Source organism: Haliotis asinina, chromosome 10 (genome assembly GCF_037392515.1).
Source record: "Haliotis asinina isolate JCU_RB_2024 chromosome 10, JCU_Hal_asi_v2, whole genome shotgun sequence".
NCBI lineage: Eukaryota > Metazoa > Mollusca > Gastropoda > Lepetellida > Haliotidae > Haliotis > Haliotis asinina.
In genome coordinates, this window is record NC_090289.1 from 52,038,892 (window position 1) to 52,061,337 (window position 22,446).

Below are 22,446 nucleotides of genomic sequence, written 5' to 3' on the forward strand. Positions count from 1 at the left end.
TTATCTTCTGATCACTCTTGTGCTACTTACAGGTTTTTGTGATTTATTATTTTATCGGTTTCCATGGAAACGTTTCGGACTTACTCTCAAAAGTGAGAGGTGTGTTCCTTTTCCGGAGCAGAACGCTTGTATTTGTATGTTTATCGGTGTTAATTATCCAATAAGGATAAGAAACTGTGGGTGAAAATACACAATTCTTTAAACTAGTGCGAGTACAAGAGATGCTAGTTACTCAAACATGCAATTACTCATGCATAGACAGGCATGGGGATAAATCCCCAATTGCTTGAAAATTTTTTGGAAGCTTTGCTTTCCTGTCAGCTGATTTGTCGCAGGGCTTCCTTGTACCGCACTGTATTATTACAGAGTGATTTAGGTGGATTGTTGTTGACTGCCGTGTGAAAGAGTAGTAATTCATTCACTAACATAGAAATTTGGTAACATTGATGTGACCAGGCTAATTATGTGTCAGTGACACTGATTTTTACTTGTATCAATCTCTGGATGAGCTGGACAACATAAATTATTCCACCACCTGCATTAATGCTGCTACGCTTTGTATACCACTTCCTGACTACTTTATTCCTGACCTACCCATGTGTTACTGTACCAGTACCTGACTACCCAGGTGTTACTATCCAAGTACCTGACTACCCATGTGTTACTATTCCAGTACCTGACTACCCATGCGTTACTATTCCAGTACCTGACTACCCATGTGTTACTATTCCAGTACCTGACTACCGATGTGTTACTATCCCAGTACCTGACTACTGATGTGTTACTATCCCAGTACCTGACTACCCATGTGTAACTATTCCAGTACCTGACTACCCATATGTTACTATTCCTATACCTGACTACCCATGTGTAACTATTCCAGTACCTGACTACCCATGTGTTACTATTCCAGTACCTGACTACCCATGTGTTACTATCCCAGTACCTGACTACCCATGTGTTACTATTCCAGTACCTGACGACCCATATGTTACTATCCCAGTACCTGACTACCCATGTGTAACTATTCCAGTACCTGACTACCCATGTGTTACTATTCCAGTACCTGACTACCCATGTGTTACTATCCCAGTTCCTGACTACCCATGTGTTACTATTCCAGTACCTGACTACCCATGTGTTATTATAACAGAACCTGACTACCCATATGTTACCAGTCCAGTACCCGACTACCTATGTGTTACTATTTCAATATCCCACTACCCATGTGTTACTATCACAGTACCTGACTACCCATTTGTTACTATTCCATTACCCGACTACCCATGTGTTACTATTCCAGTACCTGACGACCCGTATGTTACTATTCCTATACCTTACTACCCATGTGTTACTATCCCAGTACCTGACTACCCATGTGTTACTATTCCAGTACCTGACTACCCATGTGTTACTATCCCAGTAACTGACTACCCATGTTACTATTCCAGTACCTGACTACCCATGTGTTAATATTCCAGTACCTGACTACCCACGTTACTATTTCAATACCTGACTACCCATGTGTTACTATAACAGAACATGACTACCGATGTGTTACTATCCCAGTACCGGACTACCCATGTGTTACTATTCCAGTACCTGACTACCCATGTGTTACTATCCCAGTACCTGACTACCCATGTGTTACTATAACAGAACCTGACTACTGATGTGTTACTATCCCAGTACCTGACTACCCATGTGTTACTGTTACAGAACGTGACTACCCATATGTTACCAGTCCAGTACCCGACTACCTATGTGTTACTATTTTAATACCTGACTACCCATGTGTTACTATTCCTACACCTGAATGTCCTTGTGTTACTATTCCAGTACCTGGTGTTCGACACTCAGCTGATGCTAGGGGGAAAACACCAGTACTCATTATCACCGGAGGAATACATCTTTGCCTCCCTCAACCTCTACCTGGACATCATCAACATGTTCCTCTCCATCCTTACCATCGTTGGCCTCATCAAAGACAAATAGGAAGAATGTCAGCATGAAGAAACCTGGGTTGGCAACATTGGCCTTGAGTTGCTATGGCAACCTGACCATGCCATGCCCTGTAGATGGGAGATGCATCATCTCTGTTGATTGCTAAAGACAACCTTAAGTTGAGTACCTGTCAAAATATGTTCGCTTGATAATCATTTTAGTTGGGTTTACTTTTACTTTTTCTTTTACTCTGAATTTATCAGTATACTCTCTTGTTTTTTGCATTTGATTTTATCAATGACTAGAAAATAGTGCTAAAATGATCATGATTATATTTATTTTAAAAATGTTCATAAGGCAATTACAGTTATGGACTCTTGCGCACATTTATAATTGTTTTGTTTGATATGTTGTGTATGATTTTGTTTGTTCGTTATTGACACTTTTGAGTTAATTTGATCATCAGAGGCTCTACTGTGGCCATAGGTGACTCCGTTATCTAAGGCAATTCTTTGATTTTGAAACTGAATCTTGTTCTGTTCATCAGCACCACAGCTGTGGTCTTGACTTTTTCCAAAGTGGTAACAGTGTGGAACATGCCGTGATATATCTGAATGCTGTTTTAATGAGTTAAGACCAACTTACATGGTCACTCATTCACAAATTTGTGTTGCTGAAGAACAAGAGCTATACGATAGTTATGTACCAAGGTTTGCTTTGTTTCTGAGTAACGTCAAGTTACCTTCAGTTTTGTAGTATCTGGTTACGACTACTGTTATCCTGCATGGTCAGTGAGGTGGCATAGGAGGCCCAGGTCGTGGTTTGTGTGGCACAAACTGATGTGTATAGTGTTGTCCATGGTTACGAAGATCTGATGCATCTGGGCTTAAAGATTCTTAGACACCCTAATGTAGGATATCACCAATATGTAGGACATCAGCCCATTATAGGATCTCACAAGCATTTTAGATATTATCAGCATGTAGGACATCACCTGCATGTAGGATATCAGCCCATTGTTGGATGTCGCCAACATGTTAGATATCACCACCATGTTAGTTATTACCAGCAGGTAGGAGTTTTTGATGCTGATGACGTGCCATCCTAATGAGAATCAACCTGACAGACATGATACATGTGAAATACTGTGAAAACTCTCAATCAAAGGTGCATGATTAAATCATGTCATTGTTTATTCATTTAAATCATGCATTTTGGTATGATGACATGTGAACATGTGCATCATATGATGATATTACATTATGCCAGTACATGTTCACAGATGGATCATGTCGTTCATATTACTGTCCCTTGTAGGCACACCTCCAGTAAAAACTGACCGGCACAGTGCACAGTAGATCACTTCCAGAAAGGAAACACTCTGTTGCATGGCCTTAGGCCATCTTGAAAGCTGATGAAAGTGTGTCATAGCCTATAGTCATCTATGTGTTGTGACTCCCACTGTGTCATTGATGAGGCATGACCCTCTGTTTAGTACATATCAGGAACATTGTTACCAGGGGTTCATGGGATATCCTCACAAGATTCTGTTAAAGTGAAGTATATTTCAGTCATTATCACCAAAAGAAAACTCAAAGCAGATTTCCAAGGCATTGTGTACCAATTAAGTGCTTATTTGTTGTTTACTATCCCACTTTTTGTTTTCAAAGCACTTGGAGGATGTATGTGAATTTCTCAGGAGGGTTGTCTAATGTCTTTGATGCTGATTTGGAACTTGCTTTTTGTTTCAATTCCCTTGTTTCAGTTTATGTAACTATTGTGTAGACAGAGAAATTTACAAATATATTTCATCATGAGTGGATATAGACCTACAAGGTGTTACCTTGCACTGCTGCATTCCATGTTTGCTTCAGTATGTGTAATCATGAACTCGAAGGGAGGGAATGTTGAAGGGACAGACGGGTGGCTCAGATCACTTGAGGTGGATGTGCAGAGTTGTGTCCCCTGGACATACCTGTCACCAGAGATACCAACCCATATAGTCTTATTTTATTTGTTGTGAAAACAATAAAACAATGCACAGTATGCGACTGCAATAGCAGTGAAAATGTATGTGTTTTTTTCATATTCATCAAGTTAGATTATCAAAGAGCACACTTACTGTATGTGTATGCTTTACTATTGATGTAGGAATGAACATTGTTAATAAGAAGTTCTTTGAATATCTGTGTATTTTATTAAATAAGAAAATTCTTTGGACAATTTAATACTAATTTTCCCCTAAAAATACAATTGTTTGCACCAGTTTTGGGTCAAAATACTAACTGAGCTAAATTTGGGTTGGCATCTCTGCTGTCACCTATGGTTGAGTGCTCAAATGCTGGTTCATCGTCCTAATGTTTCTATGTGGTTTTAGCATAATACCTGTGTTTGTGCTTTTTTTCAAAGTTGTAAATGCCTAAGACTTCCATGACTTCCATCTCTCCTCCCACCTTATGCTGGAAGACTGCTCAAATGGGCATCAAGTAAGTCACTATCGTGACTATGTCACTGCAGTTCTCATACACATGACCACCATACCTAGTGCTTGAATGCCTTGGGATATCAAGTCAAGGACAGATTTATTAATCTTAGTAAGTCACCGTTATTAATCTAGACTCAACCCTGCCTTATGAATCAGTGAGGCATGTCTAATATTATTTGTAAATTATTAACTATTAGCTCTAACTATTGTTTGTTTCGATAAGGGACGACTTCACTGAAACTTAGATTGACCAAGCTGCATTATGTATGGTGAATGTGTTTGAAGTGCAGATATGAGAGGGAAGTTAATATGGGCAAAATCTTTATTGGATGATGTAGTAGTAATTTTTACATCATTTCAAAATGTATGGAAAGCTTATCTTTGATGAATTGTATGTCAGCTTTTCTTTGTTTCGTTCATCCTTGATATCTCCAGGGCATTCTACATCTAAACCCAACAAATTTATTACCTCCTTTGGCTGGCTTTTTATCCAGTCAGGTGTATACGCTGGGAAGTTGAGCAAACCAATCACAACCCATTTTTGCTTTTTAATTTATCTAAACCGATTAAACTTGGTAACAAAAAACATGCACAGGTTCTCTGAAAGAGGCAGAAAAAGTTCTTGCATATATTTTGCAAAATTGTCATACCTATCAATGTGTCTGTATGATTTCTCCCAAATCTGAGTCGCACTGCGAACAAACCTTTGCAGCTGCGACCGCTATCTTTGTTGACACTAGTAAGGTGGGTGGTAACGGTGGCTTATCTGAGTGGCTACTGTGATAATGCGGAGCCAGCAAAGGGAGGTAATAAGATTACAGGGAAGAGGCATCCAGGTTATAGTGGAGACTTATCAGAAAATATACCCTGGAGATATGGAGGATGTGTTTCGTTATGCTTGAGTCTGATTCCCAAGCATCAGTGCCCTGGTGTGATATGGCTTCAGTGTTTGTTTGTCCTGGTAATAAGAGAAATTCTAGCTCACTTACCACCTTCAAAGCCATTGCATCAGTGGAATCTTGTACGTATTATCTGTTACTGTGCTTTTGAGTTGTATTTTGCTTGTTGAAAAATATAATTAATTTAGGCTATAATTGTTAATATATATAAGTGTGACCGGATATAAAAGCGTCACGTTCATTATGTGTATATTGCATGGGGCAATGGTTTTCTTTCTTAGTTTATGTTAAGGTTGCAGCATAGTGTTTTCTTGTTTGTTAGCTAGTCATTGTAGCCTTATCTTGCCTGTGTTGTCAAGGGTATTGCTTTGCATAGGTATCAGCCATTTAACAGACTTCTAACAACTTTTTGTGACCGGAAAATGTTTTTTATTTTGAATAGTGAATTTTTAACTGAATACCCTTTTATCATTGTACAATATATCACTCTTATCATGAATGCGAGATTTATCAGTATGTAGATCACATTGGTTAGTGGTAGTTGAAAATATTCCCTTGGTCTTTAAGGATTTAGTGTCAGTTTGTGATCTTGATAATAATGTCCTGACTATTGGTGTGTTAAGTGTGCTCACAACACTGACACTGGCTAGGTGATGGCTCTGTAGACCAGGTACTGCAATTCTCTACAGAATTCCATCCTTTTGCAGTGCCAGGATCAATGGTTTGGGGTTCAAACTTCAAATTTTCTTGTCACCAGTCTGTGTTGTTAGTGCCTGATGACTTCACTTCAGGCCTACGCTTCTTTTCCACATCAGCTGACACATTGACCTATTACTGAATCCTGTTAAAAGCATCACTAAACCGAAACCATCCACACCAAACACAGGATAGCTCTGAATGAGCCTTTGTCTTGAATGCATGGGCACTATTTTAAAAGCAATACAACTGTTTTTAACAGTTTTGTCAGTCATCAGAGAAACTGTCAGGAAGCCCTGAAATCACATTTTTGTGTCATAGGGAAACTATCGCTTGCGTAAGGTACCTTGAAAACTGAACCTCAATACCCCCTTGAGCCCTTCATGTCAAGAAGACATACAACAGTCATTCTATGGGACACAGGACACCTCAAAGTGAAATCGTTGATGATTGGTATTGTTTAGAATGATGTCCGTTACATTGTGCAATGTCCGTCGTGGTAATTGCTGACACGGTATAATTCAGTATTAATATTTGGATTTTGTCCTTAAATGTATCAAGTTTTATCCAAGATTTGTTGATTTTTATGATCTGTTAGAATGCTGTTGAGATCAACATCTGTTGATGACTTCTTTTCTTTAAAAACAACAACAGAAAACCTGGCATTGGAGGCCAGTATAGACCAAAGTTACTAAAGTGCTCAGACAAGTTAATTTGTGAGCTTTGAGTTGAAATATGGACATGACTTCTCAATGGCTTCAAAGAAATGGAGTTTAAATTATGTTTTAGAAATTAGGACAACTAGTACTTCAACAAATGTGAATCTCTTTATGGGCGTTAACAGAGATTGAGACGAAGCTTCTTGTAGTGGTGAGGCCACTCAAGTGACCCTTGAGGTGGATAAGTATTAAAGTAATGAAATCATTTCTTCTTGTGATGAGGCCACTCAAGTGACCCATAAGGTGTATAAGTATAAAAGTAGTGAAATCATTTCTTGTAGTGATGAGGCCACTCAAGTGACCCGTGAGGTGTATAAGTATTAAAGTAGTGAAATCATTTCTTGTTGCCTCCTCACAGGTGATTGTTTATGTGATTGATGTCAGAAAACAAGATTAAGATCTGATGTGAATGAGAATCTTCCAACACTCAGGCTGTGTTTGGTATCCTTGTTGGTGCTTTGGTGATGTAGGAGTTACATATTCTATCTGTTGTTACTGTGGATGATCATGTCTTTATTATGTAAATCTATACACTTGTTTTGAAACTTAATAAAAGTTATATGTATCAAAGAATTAAGTTTGTGATTCATAGCTAGAATGATTGGTTGGTTTGTTGCTTACTCATTCCAACAATATGTTGTTTGTAAGTAATCATGTCTGGACCAGTCAGTCCAGTGGTCAACAGCATGAGCATCAATCTGTGTAGTTGGGAAAAGATGACGTGTCAAACGAGTAAGTGAGTCTGACCACCCAATCCAGTTAGTCACCTCTTATGACAAGCATGGGTTGCTGAAGATCAGTCTCTGCATGACTTTTATGGTTGAACCTATTTACTGCACAAGGCGACACCGCTAAGCCTCATCAGGACAGGATTTTCACAAAATTCCTTAGGCAGCAGGGTGTAGAGCAGATGCAGGGGTTGGTGTATACAACTGATGTTTGCTAGTGCTGTTCAAACACTTTGTATGTCACACTGCGTAACACTTGTCAACACATTACACAATATGATGACACTTTTAATTGTATTGTTTCTGAGGAACTTTTCTTCACATGTACCTGAAGGTCTAGGTAAGAATTGGCCTTCAGTAACCCATGCATGTCAGGTGACTCATAGGATCGGGTAGTCAGGCTTGCTGACTTGGTTGACACATCATCGGTTTATAATTGTGCTCATGATGTTGATCACTGAATTGTCTGGTTCAGGCTTGAATATTTACAGACTGATATATATATATATAGCTTAAATATTTCTGAGTGCAGCGTAAAACTAAACTTACACTGTCACTCCTCACAGGTGTGCTAAGTGTAGAATATAACCTGACCCAGTGGGCATTATTGAAACTTAAGCCTGCTTCCTGTGGGAAACTCCTGCTTCCTGCTTCCCACAGGAAATGCCCGTGGGCCTTCAGCACTTGGGTGTATTTTTCAACAATGCCAGATTATAAACAAACCGACGATATATACTTTAGATCTGAATTCAATATGTGGTATTCACAGATGAAATCAACTTGGATGAGACTGGCAGCTGACATGCTAACTGTGCCCTGCAGGCGTAATGCACGTGGGTTGCCCACACTAACTGTCTTGTGAAAAACACATGGTTCATACTGACAAACAATCTCATTCCTCATAGCCTAGTGTATAAAACCATCAAGCCAGTAAGCAAAGAGTTAGGGGTTCAAAACCAGGTGTTGGCATTGCATGCTGAAAACTGTCAAGAATGTCATATTTTACAATCATATTCAGTGATGTCAAGACAAAGTCTTATCAATCTTTAAAACAAGGAATAATTCAAAGCTCTGGAGCAGAGGGACATTATTAATATAATGCAGGGGCAGAAGGACATTATTTAGATAATTGTCTGACCAAGAGAGATTCTTTCAGATTTGAGAGATATTATGAAAATAAAGTGCTCCCCCTCCCCCCGAAACAATAGTGACATCACTGTCAGTTCATAAATATTATTTGACCCTTCATTAATGGCACCTAGTATATGTTCCTGGTACACAAAAAGGATACAACTCTGTTCCACACATGCCTCCCACCAGGACATTTGCCACACCTACTCCAGACAATACAAACACACAGGACTCACATAAAAATAAACTCTATTCAAACATATTATCAGAGAAAACATACAGCATAATATAGCTAATATTTGTGTGATGCTTTTAGAAATGAGATCAACACTGTCATGTATACATAATGGACAATTTCATGAGGTTGCAATGTTGTAAAAAGCATAATTAACCCCCTGGATGCCACAGTGACATATATGTCCTTCCTTTTCAACCCTCACTTTGAAGTCCAATAAAATTCTAAATATACCACGCACATATATATACTTCACAGGTTTGAATTCTGTGGGAAAATTCCCTGTTTCTCGATACCATCCACTACTATCTCAGACCAAGCTAAAGTGCTTAAAATTACCTTTCAAAATAGGATTCATCGTAAATGTTGCCATTTTTCTCTCTATACAAAATCAAGATTCAGAGCGGTATTTGCTGTATGTTTGCTATTACCTGCTTTCTGATGTAGTACATTGGCATCATTTGTGAAACTACCAAACGTTATCCTTTCACACTGAGAAACTTTGTATTGGAATAGTTTGGTTCACTTTGAACAAATCGTAACGAAAATATACTGTCCATATCCACAGCCACTTCTCTCCATGTGATCTGAGTTACAATGATCTAATGTAAAGCATAGTGGACCTCTGTCAGCATTTGACTCCAGTCATTGATGTTGAAAACTGCAGGTACGGTACCAATTAAATTAAGAAATGAGATTCTCACACTACCATATCCTGGCAACAAAGGCACACAGTTTTGTAAAACAACACTTCTGTGTAAGTAACAAATACGGACATGATGTGGACAAAGCCAGAGTCATGACACCACAGCAGTCAAAACACCTGATAACCCCAACAAATCACCAACGAGCCTCAAAGAAGGAACTTCACTTGAAGAAATAAGAGATGGGAGTCACCAAGAATTCCTAATGTCAGTATATAGACTTGCTATGATCATTTAGTGTGGTTTGTTGTTGTCTAAGGTTGTCGAGGTCTGATGTATAAGAGGACTTTTCGTTTTCAGACTTAAAACGGTGTAGGGTAGATGCAAACACCATATATTCCACTAAAGGCCTAAACTTCATATGTTGCTGCAGCTTGTCATTGGTGCAACAAAACTACATGTACAGTAACACAAATTACAATATGTGACACTACACACACAGGTAAAAACTTCAATAAAAATATACATGCTAGAAAACTGATTGTCAGTTCTTTTGTTAGACACAATTTCACGCCAAACCAATGAAAGTAATAAATAATGTTGAAACTGACATAAGTTTGTGAAAGACAAAAATTGTTTCAATTTATACAGCACCTAAAATATAAATGATACAATATTTTGTCAATTTGTAGCACTTATATAGTATGACATATTGCAGATTGCCCTCACTGTGAAGTCCTAACTTGTCTGTACTCAGTGTATCAAAATGTGGAGAAAAACAAGATAAATGTCAGATAGCACAAAGAATTACCCAGGGAGTGCCATTTTAACTTCCATGGAAAAAATAATGTTGAAAAAGCCAGACAGTTGACATACACAGGAGAGACAACACACCAACCGGATTCAGATTAGCATAGACATGAATCAGCCCGTTGTGTCAGCAAGAAAGAAAAGGACATATGTGAGGAATCTTATAAAGGTATCTTTTCTATAAATACATGGAATGTGGAATAGAACTGAGTAACTATTTACACTTTCGCACATGGTGCACTTGAAATCAGGAACTGTACAACACATTCACTGACCTTGAATAGAAGCCTGAGACAATAACAATCTTAATGAGTACTAAGCATTGGCACAGATACAAATGCTAACTTCACAGGTATTTGTAATATACATGCTTTCATCTACACAATTTGATTTTAAAAAAAATTGATTTCATTTTGATAAATGTTATTTGAGTGAATGGAGGTAGGAAGCTGCACATCAGCTCATTGTCATATGTAGAGAAAATGTCAACAAGCATATGGTTACCATCATGGCACATGTGAGGTCGGAGTGAACACTGCAGACAACTCCTCCTTTGAGTGGCCCTCAGGAAGAGGAAAGTCAATGACAACAGCAGGGTTGTCAGGCATGTAACGCAGTGTACACATCGAGGCGTTGATGAACGTTGTTGTCCCATCAGTACTCATTCCATAACCTGGGGACAGAGGGTAATACTGGAACGACGTCTGATTATTTATATTGCAAGTATGAAACTTTTTCCAACTTTTTTCAACCAAAGTAATAAGAGAGTGTGTGTGCTTCGTATTTCACAAGGTGCACTTTTCATATAAACTTTTCAACCTCGTCACATTGTAATTACTAACTGGAATTGCTTTTCCCTAAAGAAAACATTACAAATGTTTATACATTGCAAGAAAGGGAGACTACTTTTCACTCTGCATCATTGCAGACAAAATGAAAGCATTCTAGCCAATGGCAAACTCTGCCAAGGGCTGATCAAACTGCTTTTCTTGAGCCTGCAGCCAAAACACCAAAAATGGTGGTAGACAGGATCAACAAATACAGGAATCAAGTTTTCCATCTGTATACAGGTTGATAAGTTATTTTCGTGATTTCTGTTTGCATGACAAATTTCTTTTGTGTAACAGGTGTGAAGGGTCCTTCAGCCAAGTCAGCCTTGGTCTGTGCCCCTGACAAAAACCACGATGAGTACAATTCTCAAACAAACAGTTTGTACCTTCATGAATGTGGCCATAGAGATGATACTTGGGCTTCACTCGCTGTTGGATGGTGTTTAACAGCTCCAAGCATCCCGCTCTCTGCCTGGTAAAACAAAGGTCACCCCGACCTACAGAAGATAGAAAAAGTACTTAGCAATCACGTTAACGATACATAAGTAATGGTTCACTCAAAGATAGGTAATTTGGTTGGTTGGTTGATAGTTTAACATCACACTCAGCAATATTCCAGCCATATGGAGGCATTCTGTAATTAATCAAGTTTGGATCAGACAATCAGGTGATCAACAGCATTAGCACCAAGTGAACTATTCTGACCGCCGGATCCCCTTCATAGCCTCTTATGGCAAGCATGAGTTGAACAATTCTAAGCTGAATCTCCACAGATCGTGTTCATGAGTAAAGGGCACATGAGTGTACATGCATACATGAGTTATCATTATACATACTTTGATGGGTACAAGAATAATTATGTCACATTCTAAGACAGGTACATGAGTAATCAAGGTACATACCTAGAGGTGGGCCATGTGTGATGAGAATGTCTGTGTCCGAAGGAATCAAGTTCCACTTGTCAAGGATTGGCTGCCCCCGAGCGATGTTAAACCCCATGAAGCAAAACTCAGGTACCCTGTGAGCATTGCAAACATTTCTAATGATACATTATTGTTGCTCTTTCAGAGGACCTCAGCATCATTTGTGTAGCCAGGTGAAGTTTAACTGGTTAAATAATCTACAAATTGTTGAGTTGAGTTGTGATTGGTACGCTTAGCTGCCCGCTGTAAACACCTGACTGGATAAAAAGCCAGACAAGGGAGGTACTGAAATCATCAGGCCAAGCCATAAATGCATCCAAGGTATAGTGGAGATTTATCGTTATGTATACCCTGGAGAGGATGACATCAAGAGGTCACGTATGTCTATTTCTCTCATTTATACAAGTGTATACTATCAATACCCTTGCTCTTGGGACAATGTCATTATCATTGCATCATAATATAACCCTGCCATGTGCTGAAGATTACAATATTGTCGGTGACAGGAGCTATTTTGGTCTTTGACCTAATGAAATCTTGTCTAGTCTTTCTCTCATTCAAAGCCCCAACACACATCTGTCCATATGGAAAGTTCAGTAAATATAAGCATGAAATTGATGATGTTGTGTTGAGAGGCTTTGAGATAGAGTTTGTAAGTTTTATGAGACAAAGACTCATGACATTTGCTCACACTGACAATGTGAAGGTGAGCTGATTTTTCACCTACCATGGAGCTCCGTATATCTTGATACCACAGATGTCTACGCTGCTGTCTTCTAGGTAGATGCAATTTGTCAGCAGCTCCTTGCAAGAACTCACATTGTGGTCCTCCATATATTTCTCAAATTTTTTATTGGTAATGTTGAACCATTCACAGAGTTCTTCCCTTCTATTCTGGACTGAGATTTCATCTAGGGTCATGTCATGGTTTCCTGCTATGACCACTTTCACCTTATGTGGCAGTGTTCCTGCAACCATGGTTATCATTATAATATCAACTTTTTCTCATAAAGTAAAGATGGGATCCAAAAACGAAAGTGCTTCTAAACAAATGAAATTCAAACCTGACTAAGGACATTAATTATCTCATGCTTATATACCTAGAGCATAGATTTGATTCTTGTGACCATTTTACTGAAACACAACAAAAGAAGGATACACAAAGTTTTCACAAATATTTCCCTGAATGTTGGTCGTGAAACTAAATGTAGTTGTCAAACTCAGCGACCTGGCTGAATCCCTGTGTTATTTACAGCCCAACAATGTGGCTCAGTGCTTGTGACATCCATCACTGGATTGTCTACATCAGACACAAGTTTTGACTGGTCAATGTCACAAAGCTAGAATATTGTTGGGTGTAGAAGAAAACAATGAACACAACACAAGCCTAAAGCAAGATCTCTATTTGTCATATTAGGTACAATGTGCCTACCCAGGAAGTGATTGAACTTGTCAATCTCAGCGGGTGTCCCTATCTTTGTGAAGTCCCCTGCGTGCAGCAGGACATCTCCCTGTGGTATTTTATCTGGGATGTTCTCCACTGTGTTGTGGGTGTCCGAGATGCACACAAATCTGACACAGTCTGTTGGCACTGGGGTGGTGGGGTCGAGGGGTGGCACTTTCTCCACCTTCTGCTTCACTCGCAGCTTTTCCCAGGCCAAAATAGGGTTGTCAGACAACTTTGGCTGCACTGTAATATATCGGCCATCGTCTGCTGCCAGATGACAGGATCCCATTTCATCTGTAGAGATGATCACATAGAAGACAAGCTGACAAATCAGTTGCAATAAGGAAAATTGTCTTAATTTCCAGGTGGTTTGTAGTAATAGCTGTAGGGACTTACCAAAAGGTGATATTTTAACATTCACTGGTTAAGACAAGGTTTCAGAAATGGATGTCATTTATAGTTTCCAATATTCATTTGTACTCTTTGCTTTCAAGTATGTAAGTATCCTGAGACAGGGACTGATGAGGGACTGAATATGTTTAATGATGCTCTCAGCAATACTTCAACTATATATTATAATGTGATTACACAATGCCATTTAGAAAGTGGTCAGATGTAACATATGTCATATTTGGGATTACACTTTCTTAGTAAAGTACAAATTCTAGTACTTTTTTGGATGAGTCCCATTCGGGAATCGAACCAACACCCTCAGAGTCAGGCACCTAATCGCCAGCACGCAAAGTCTGCTGCCTAACCCGCTCAGCCACAGCAACTTCCACCAAAATGGAAGTCAGACAACTGGTAGTCTAGACTGTGTAGTGAGTTTCACATATTCCATCTGTATGGAAAATCAATCTAAAGTATGATGTGTGAATGTTTAACTCATGGCCTCCACACTGACCAGACAGAGAAAAAAGCTTATGGGTCAAGTATTTAGTAGTGGAAGCAGCTGGTTTAGTTTCAGGTGCATACCTGTCAAAGACTCAATCTACAAAATAGATAGTTATGTTTCAGCTTTTAAAACACTATTGTTTAACTTATGACTTGAAGGAAACTAACAAAGAATGATGTATCATGTATATGTTTACATTTCAGACAATAACCTCACTTAGGTACAAGGACATGGTGATCATATTGATGGACATATTGCATAATTGAGAGTTAGTTTTCCAGTATATTTCATAGTCTTACAGGGGAGAGAGTAACATGAGAAAATGTTCACACTCTCATTTCTTTGGGGAACATAATAGGCTTGTTAAATTGTCAACCTGTTTCTGAGTGAGGAATCAGTTGTATATGAACTTGTGACTTGACTTTAAACAAAAGAGAAACAAAACATCTGATATACATTTTCATCTAAACCATCGGAAAACAGAAATTAGTTCAATATCTCTCAGAATTAAAGATATGATGTCATAACTGTAATTTCATCCACAATGAAGAATAATATGTGACCTCAAGGTTTCTGATGTAAACATCAGCACTGTGATTCTCTACAATGCACATGAACAGTATAACATTTTGTTACATAGGACCATTCTACCATTGTCTGTAATAATAACAAGCAATCGTTGTCAGTCAAAACATTTCACTTAAGTACATAATTGAGGACCAATAATGGTATTACCAGTTGCCATGGTGTCTTCTTATGTCTTGTCACAGGGAGTTATGGCCAAGTGTTGTGTCAGTGGTGTGGATAGAAATCCGAAATCTTTTGCAGAGTTGTGTCGACCTGATGCTATTTTGTTGTTCTCGATAAATGTAAGTTCTGCTCATGCTGTCAGTACATACGATATATATCCCATATAAGCGATACTAAATATAGCCATGTACGAGTGGGGAACTACGCTTGATTGTCAACTGCAAGTCGTCATTCCAGCTGACATTGCATCAGACACAAAACAACTTTTTGGAATGGTCCACACGTCTGTCATTCCTGGCGAACATGACTAAGTCATGCAAACACGACTGTCAGGCAAACATTTAACATGTTTCACTTTGTTATTAAAGAAATTGTTAACAGGGGAGGTAACACAGTTTTCTCGACACTAAGGTGGAATGGGTGTCGTTTGGAGATTTTACGAGCGCTTTCCGATGTAAAACGTATTTCGCTTTAATTCAATGGTAGATCAGCCTTCCGTTTATATTCCCAGAGATTTCTTTAGTTCATAACTTATGGTCACACTTGTGTTTGGTGCAGAAGAATCACTATGCATGCTTTGCGGAATGTATTGGAGCAAGTGTTCGGCTTGGCAGGGCATCGCTTATGTTGTACACCGGGCTGTAGGCTAACAAAGAGTCTCTGAAATGAACATATTTTACAGAATGTAACAGTGTGACATGAAGACCAACGACAGATGACTGTTCACTACAAGTTTTATTGAAGATCTGAATGCGACGTGTATACATGTGACACGGTTCGCGAGCAGCACGTGCGAGGCAGGCACATCCGGGTAGGGGACCGGTCCGGCTCGCCTGGCCTAACTGCACATGCAGACTGTATACAAGTCTCTTATCATTACATCTCCCCTCTCTAGCACGAAACTTCTCCAGACGGCAGGGAACCATCTGAAACATCGAACATGGTTAAACATACAACAGTTAACAATCCACTCCCAATCTCATGGGTGGCTTGGACACACGGCCAAATCTAGTCACAGTCGGCGACGGAGACATCCCAGACACTGGGGACGTCGTAGACGACGAAGATGTAACATCGGCGGTTCCAGCACTCTTCACTGGCACAAACGTGCGTGACGACAACAGAATATCACGACGATTCCTCCGAAGTAGACTACCACGATCTGTCTGAACAAAGTAAGACCTTGGGCCAACGTCCTGAATGACCGTACCTCGTTGTGACCAATCACGCCGCTGATGATCACGCACTGCAACTTTGTCACCACACTGAAGCCTACTCAAACTCTTAGTAGACCTGTCGTAATAGCGCTTCTGTTTTACTTTCTGATTCTCCTTATATTTAACAACTTTACGAGATCTGGGAACTTGCAAAAGTTTCTCCTGAATAGGGAGATTAGAGCGAATACGTCTGCCCATAAGAATCTCGGCTGGGGATCGCCCATTATCAAGAGGAGAGCTCCTGTAAGCAAGTAACCCCATATAAGGATCCCGACTTTCCTTACGCAAAATGTTTTTCACAATCTGAACAGCTTTTTCTGCCAAACCATTTGACTGTGGGTAGTTTGGACTAGACGTGTTATGCTTGAATTGCCAGTCACGTGTAAACTGTCTAAATTCGTGACTACGAAACTGGGGACCATTGTCTGTAAATACCTCGTCGGGGATACCATGGCGAGCAAACGCCGTTTTCATGGAGGCGATGACACGACGAGACGACGTATCTGTCAAGGAGCATACCTCCGGATAGTTGGAGAGATAATCTACAATCACCAGATAATCTTTCCCACCACAGTAAAAGAGATCTGCGGCAACTTTCTGCCAAGGGCGAGAAACCGTCGGATGAGGTTGCAGAGGTTCAGGCTGCTGTCTGTTCCTGTATGTTTGACACATAGAACAGTTAGACACAATATTGTCAATATCATGATTGAGTCGTGGCCAAAAAAGAGTTTCTCTGGATCTACGTTTACATTTCTCCATACCAAGATGACCAGCATGAATTTTGTTTAGCATGCAGTTTCTGAGCGAGGTAGGTATTACAACCCTAACACCCTTGAAGATGACACCATCTACAACAGTCAAATCATGCCTGTAGTTCCAATACTCACGAAGATTCACGGGACATGAACTTCTATGCTCTGGCCAACCTGACTGAACAATTTCCATCAAAGCGACTAGCACTGGATCCCGGCTTGTCTCCTGACGTATCTCAGCATAGCGTGTCGTGGACACAGGGAGAGACGAGACGATCATGTCAACGTAGGCTTGAACACATTCTTCAGATGACGAAACAGATCCGGGCTTTGATGAAGGACATGAGCGGGACAATGTATCAGCTGTAAACATGAACTTTCCCGAGGTATGTGAGACTTGAACATCATACTGTTGCATTCTTAACATGAATCTCTGTATTCTGAGAGGGCAGTCATTCAGAGATTTGTTGAAAATTGAAACAAGTGGTTTGTGATCCGTTTCTACAAGTATGGACTGCCCATATAAGTACTGATGGAAATGTTCACATGCAAAAGTTATTGACAACATTTCCTTTTCGATTTGAGCGTACCTTGTTTCAGCACAGGTAAGAGCTCTGGAAGCATACGCTACAGGCAACCAATCAGAATCATACTTCTGCAGCAGGACAGCACCCAACCCATTCTGGGAAGCGTCAGACGAAATCTTGATTTTCCTCCCAGGATCAAAGAACTTCAGGACTGGCTCCTGTGACACAGCTTGCTTCAGAGACAACCATGATTGTTCCTGCTGAGGTAGCCACAGAAAATCAACATCTTTATCCAACAATTGTCTAAGTGGTTGCGTCTTCTCTGACAAGCGAGGGATGAATTTACCTAAGTAATTTATCATACCCAAAAACCTTTGGATATCTTTCTTACAGGTAGGTCTCTGCATAGACTGTATTGCTTCAACCTTCCGGGCATCTGGCTTCACACCATCGCTGCTAATCACATCGCCAAGAAATGTTAACTCGGTGACTCCAAATACACATTTGTCTGGGTTGAACTTCAAGTTATTCCGACGTGCGATATCAAGGACCTGAGAAAGATGGTTATCATGATCTTCAGGTGTCGAACCTGACACAATAATATCATCCATGGAGGTATCTACACCTTCCACTGAATCAAACAAAGTGTGGATTGTCTTATGATACACTTCTGGAGCAGAAGATATGCCAAAGGGGAGCCGTAAGAATCTATATCTTCCAAAAGGTGTTATAAACGTACAGACCTTCGAACTCTCCTCATCCAACCTCAGTTGCCAAAATCCAGCTGACGCATCCAGTTTACTGAAATAACGTGCATTCGAGAACTTTGCAGTGATTTCATCTCGTGTGGGAAGCTTAAAATGTTCACGTTTAATGGCCTTATTCAAGTCCTTAGGGTCAATGCAGACTCTCAATTGTTTGTTTGGCTTTTCAACAATTACAAGAGGACTCACCCAATCCGTTGGTTCATTCACCTTGGTTATGACGTCAAGCTTCTCCATGCGATTGAGTTCCTCCTTCAGTCTGTCATGTAAAGCAAAGGGCACTCGACGACATGCGTTTACGACAGGTGGAACATCATTGTCGAGCTTGATGTGATGAACACCTGGCAGATTACCTAGACCCTTGAACACGTCTGCATATTTCTGAAATACTACACCTCCATTCAAAGGTAACTCAGCATCAACAGAGAGAACACGGCGAACCAAATTCAACTGGTCACATGCTTTCAGCCCTAGAATAGACTGAACATCTTCTGGAGTTACAACAAATATGAGATCAAGTTGTATGTTCTTGTGACAAACTTTAGCTGTAAACTGACCCATTACAGGAATATCAACATGAGAGTAACCAGTGAGTTTAGTCTTTGAGAGGCGCAGTTTGGGCTTGTCTAATAGTCTGTTGAAATCTTTCTCAGAAAGGATATTAGCTTGAGCACCTGTGTCAAGTTTAAGTGGCAAGAACGTGTTATTGACTTGTAAAGAGACTATCCAATCTTTGCCAGAAACGACATCTGCATCAACTGAATCCACAAAGAGTTCATCTTGGGTTTTCTCTACAAAGTGAACTTTACTTTTCGATGACTGATTTTTGGACCTACAAACTCTAGCAAAGTGATTCTGTTTCCCACATTTATCACATGATTTTCCAGATGCAGGACATTTTCTAGGAGCGTGTGTAAATCCACAATAGCCACACGTATCAGACTGCTCAATCGAACGTGAACCAGAACTCTGTGACTTTTTCCTGTTAGATTTTCGACGACCAGATTTTGATTGTTGTTCAACTGAATGTACTGGCTGAGGGTCTAGTGGATGAAGTTCCTTAACTTGAACTTTACTAGCTTCAGCAGCTCTGCACATAGTAATAGTCTTGTCTAAAGTCAAATCATCTTCACGCAAGAGTCTTTCCCTTAATGCATCACTTGCAATGCCACAAATTATCCTATCTCGTATGAGTGAGTCATGCAAATCTCCAAACTCGCATGTTTTTGCTCTGCTCTTTAACTCTGTAACATACTGGTCTATTTTCTCCCCTTCCCTCTGGCTACATGTAAAGAATCTGTGCCTCTCGAAGGTAATGTTACGTTTGGGAATGCAGTAAGCTTCAAATTTATCCAAAATTGACTTAAGTCTCATGGCATCCGTTTCACTCTCAAAATGAAATGTGTTATAAAGTTCAAGTGCATCTTCTCCAATTGTAGACAAAAAAATAGACGACTTTACCTTGTCACCTTTCCCGTCCTTGTCAGAAGCAGTCAAAAACAGCTCAAACCGTTGCTTGAACTTACGCCAGTTCTCAGCAAGATTACCAGTCAAAAGCAAAGGTGAGGGTGGTCGTAGTTTGTCCATTCTCTGACGAAACCACTTCTGACACCATGTAACAGTGTGACATGAAGACCAACGACAGATGACTGTTCACTACAAGTTTTATTGAAGATCTGAATGCGACGTGTATACATGTGACACGGTTCGCGAGCAGCACGTGCGAGGCAGGCACATCCGGGTAGGGGACCGGTCCGGCTCGCCTGGCCTAACTGCACATGCAGACTGTATACAAGTCTCTTATCATTACACAGAATAACTGTCGCAGAAAAAATAAGTAAAGTACAATGAAAAGGACTTTTTAAAAGTATTTGTTATTTTTTTAAATATTGTTTTTATATATTTGGTTACATTTCACAGGATACACGGGTAGAAAATTAAGTTACAAATTGCACAATGAAAAAGCAGAGAGTACAGTGTAATATATGTTTTATATCAGACTAACCAACTGAAGTGCTACATAGGTCATATAAAGAATGTGAAAGACTAATTTTATTATACATGATTGCATCTAGGTCTTTCCATTTTCTGTAAAAATGTTTCATGCTGTCGTTTCTTTAGATAAATTCCTCAATCTCATATACGTCTTTCAGTAAAGTTCTGTAGATTGGGAAGCTAGGTTTGTGTCCTTTTATATTCATAACGCAAATGTGGCCATGTGGTTGAGTAAATGGTTCCCACTTCAACGAAATAGAACATTATGGTTTGATGTTTCGTACGTTTTACCAAGGACTTGAGTTACGAAATGGTTAAAATCTCTCCAGAACATTTTGATGATCTCACAATCAAGATATACACAGTAAACATCCTTACGTACTGAGCCACAAAATGTGCATAGGTATTTATCTATCTGTTTCACTTTTAGTAGTTCTCGTTTAGTGTGAATGGCTCTGTGCATAAACTTACACTGAAGATCTAAGACTTTCGTGTCTTTAGTGGATTGTTTCTATTGTGAAAATATGGTTTTCCATCTTATCAAATCATTTAGTTCCCCCATACAGATGAATTACTAGAGTAATTCCGAACCTAATTTAATCACCTATTGTACAATAGCGATAAAAATAACGTTACTTACATTAGGTTGAATACGGTGTGAAGCCAAATCAGTAAAATAACGGGCGTATTTGAGGTAATAATGAAAAGTTAATTGCATTAGGTTAAATACGGTATGAATCTAACTGGTGAAATTGCATTTACATTTTGGCCTACGGCATCTCTCGTGTATGAATCTTACTTGCATTTAACTACGGTTTGGGATAAATGTGGCTGTATTCACATCGGATTGAGTACGGCATAAACTTGACTGCTTCTGTCTTACCATTTAGTTCATTTGATTCATAACTAGATACATAATCTGCATTTGATAGTTACACGTAATATTACCTGCGCCACTAAATATTCTTATAGCAACAGTCAGTCAAGATCACAATAGCGTTGGTCAGGCGGTTTCATTATAGGAGTAGGGGTGTATTGTTTCACCCTAATTAGTCAGCTTTGTATCTGTTGGCGATTAGAGGCGTAGGAGAATGGAGATGTAGGCGATTAGAGACAAAACATCTTCTATACCTGGAGTTATTCAATGGGAAACAATACATTCCTAATTAAATAATTTGGTGACACGGATGGTTCTGATGTTCGGACGTAAACAACATCCGTGGGCATGACTTATAACACTCTTTTGCAATGACGATCATTTCCTAAAAAAATAATTTATAGCTCCGACAACAGCTCATACCTAAACGCGTTCAACACGGGTGATCAAAGGTGGATAACTGTGAAAATGAAAACAGTAGAAACTATAAACAAAACTCATCGAAACGGGTGCTCCCTCCAGTGACGCCATGTTTCCCACGTGTCATCTAAGTCCAAATTTGTATTTTTACACATCTACAAGAAATCTATGCCAAATTCCCAGTCGACTACATGGATCATGTCAAAAACAAGATAACAAATATGATAAACTAACGTCAGAGATCAATGACCTCTCAATGAACCCGCATCGTACAAAACGGAATTTACGTTTCATGTGAGGAGTATTACATTTGTTGAGTCCAAATGTCATGACAATATCATTAGACTCGATAAGAAGAACCTGACATCTCCTTTGGCAAGGAGCTTGATGTCATCCATGTAGAAGAGATCAGTAAGAGGTGTTGGGGATCTGTGCTGAGGAGGTCCGCGATGGTAACCTTCTAGCAGAAAAATCAAAGGATTTAAAGACAGACAAAAAAGCAAAAGACTGAAGGAGTCCCCCTGAAATATTCCCCTTCTGATTGGAATAGATTCCGAAGTCTGCACCTCTCCTTGCGAGTACATCTCAAGTTGAGTCGACCAGCAACTCATTAAAGACTTGAGTAAATGAAGTAGTCGCTCAGGGAGGTCAATACACTGAAGAGACTCCAGAATCCATTCGTGAGGGACAGAGTCGTATGCCTTTTTGTAGTCAATCCAGCAGATGGAGAGTTTGTGGTGGTACGGTTTAGCCCTTTC

At 39.6% G+C, this 22,446-nt stretch overlaps 2 protein-coding genes across 3 annotated transcripts in view; one reads left to right on the forward strand and one right to left on the reverse strand.

Annotated features, from left to right (window-relative positions):
* The window catches only part of LOC137298825 (protein lifeguard 1-like), a 36,126-nt gene extending 28,813 nt beyond the window's left edge, over positions 1 to 7,313 (forward strand). For both annotated transcript variants that reach the window (XM_067831107.1, XM_067831108.1), the window contains one exon: positions 1,840 to 7,313. In XM_067831107.1, coding sequence (XP_067687208.1) covers positions 1,840 to 1,995 — 156 coding nt within the window. In that variant the 3' untranslated portion in view covers positions 1,996 to 7,313. The remainder of the gene's footprint in view (positions 1 to 1,839) is intronic.
* A 3,130-nt stretch (positions 7,314 to 10,443) lies between these two features.
* On the reverse strand, positions 10,444 to 15,524 carry LOC137298416 (metallophosphoesterase MPPED2-like). Its single transcript, XM_067830678.1, has 6 exons — positions 15,122 to 15,524; positions 13,477 to 13,785; positions 12,772 to 13,012; positions 12,024 to 12,139; positions 11,508 to 11,618; positions 10,444 to 10,964 (listed from the first exon to the last, which is right to left on the reverse strand). The coding sequence occupies exons 1-6, from the start codon at positions 15,129 to 15,131 to the stop codon at positions 10,798 to 10,800; spliced, it is 954 nt and encodes a 317-aa protein (XP_067686779.1). The 5' UTR covers positions 15,132 to 15,524; the 3' UTR covers positions 10,444 to 10,797.
* Positions 15,525 to 22,446: the final 6,922 nt, after the last annotated feature.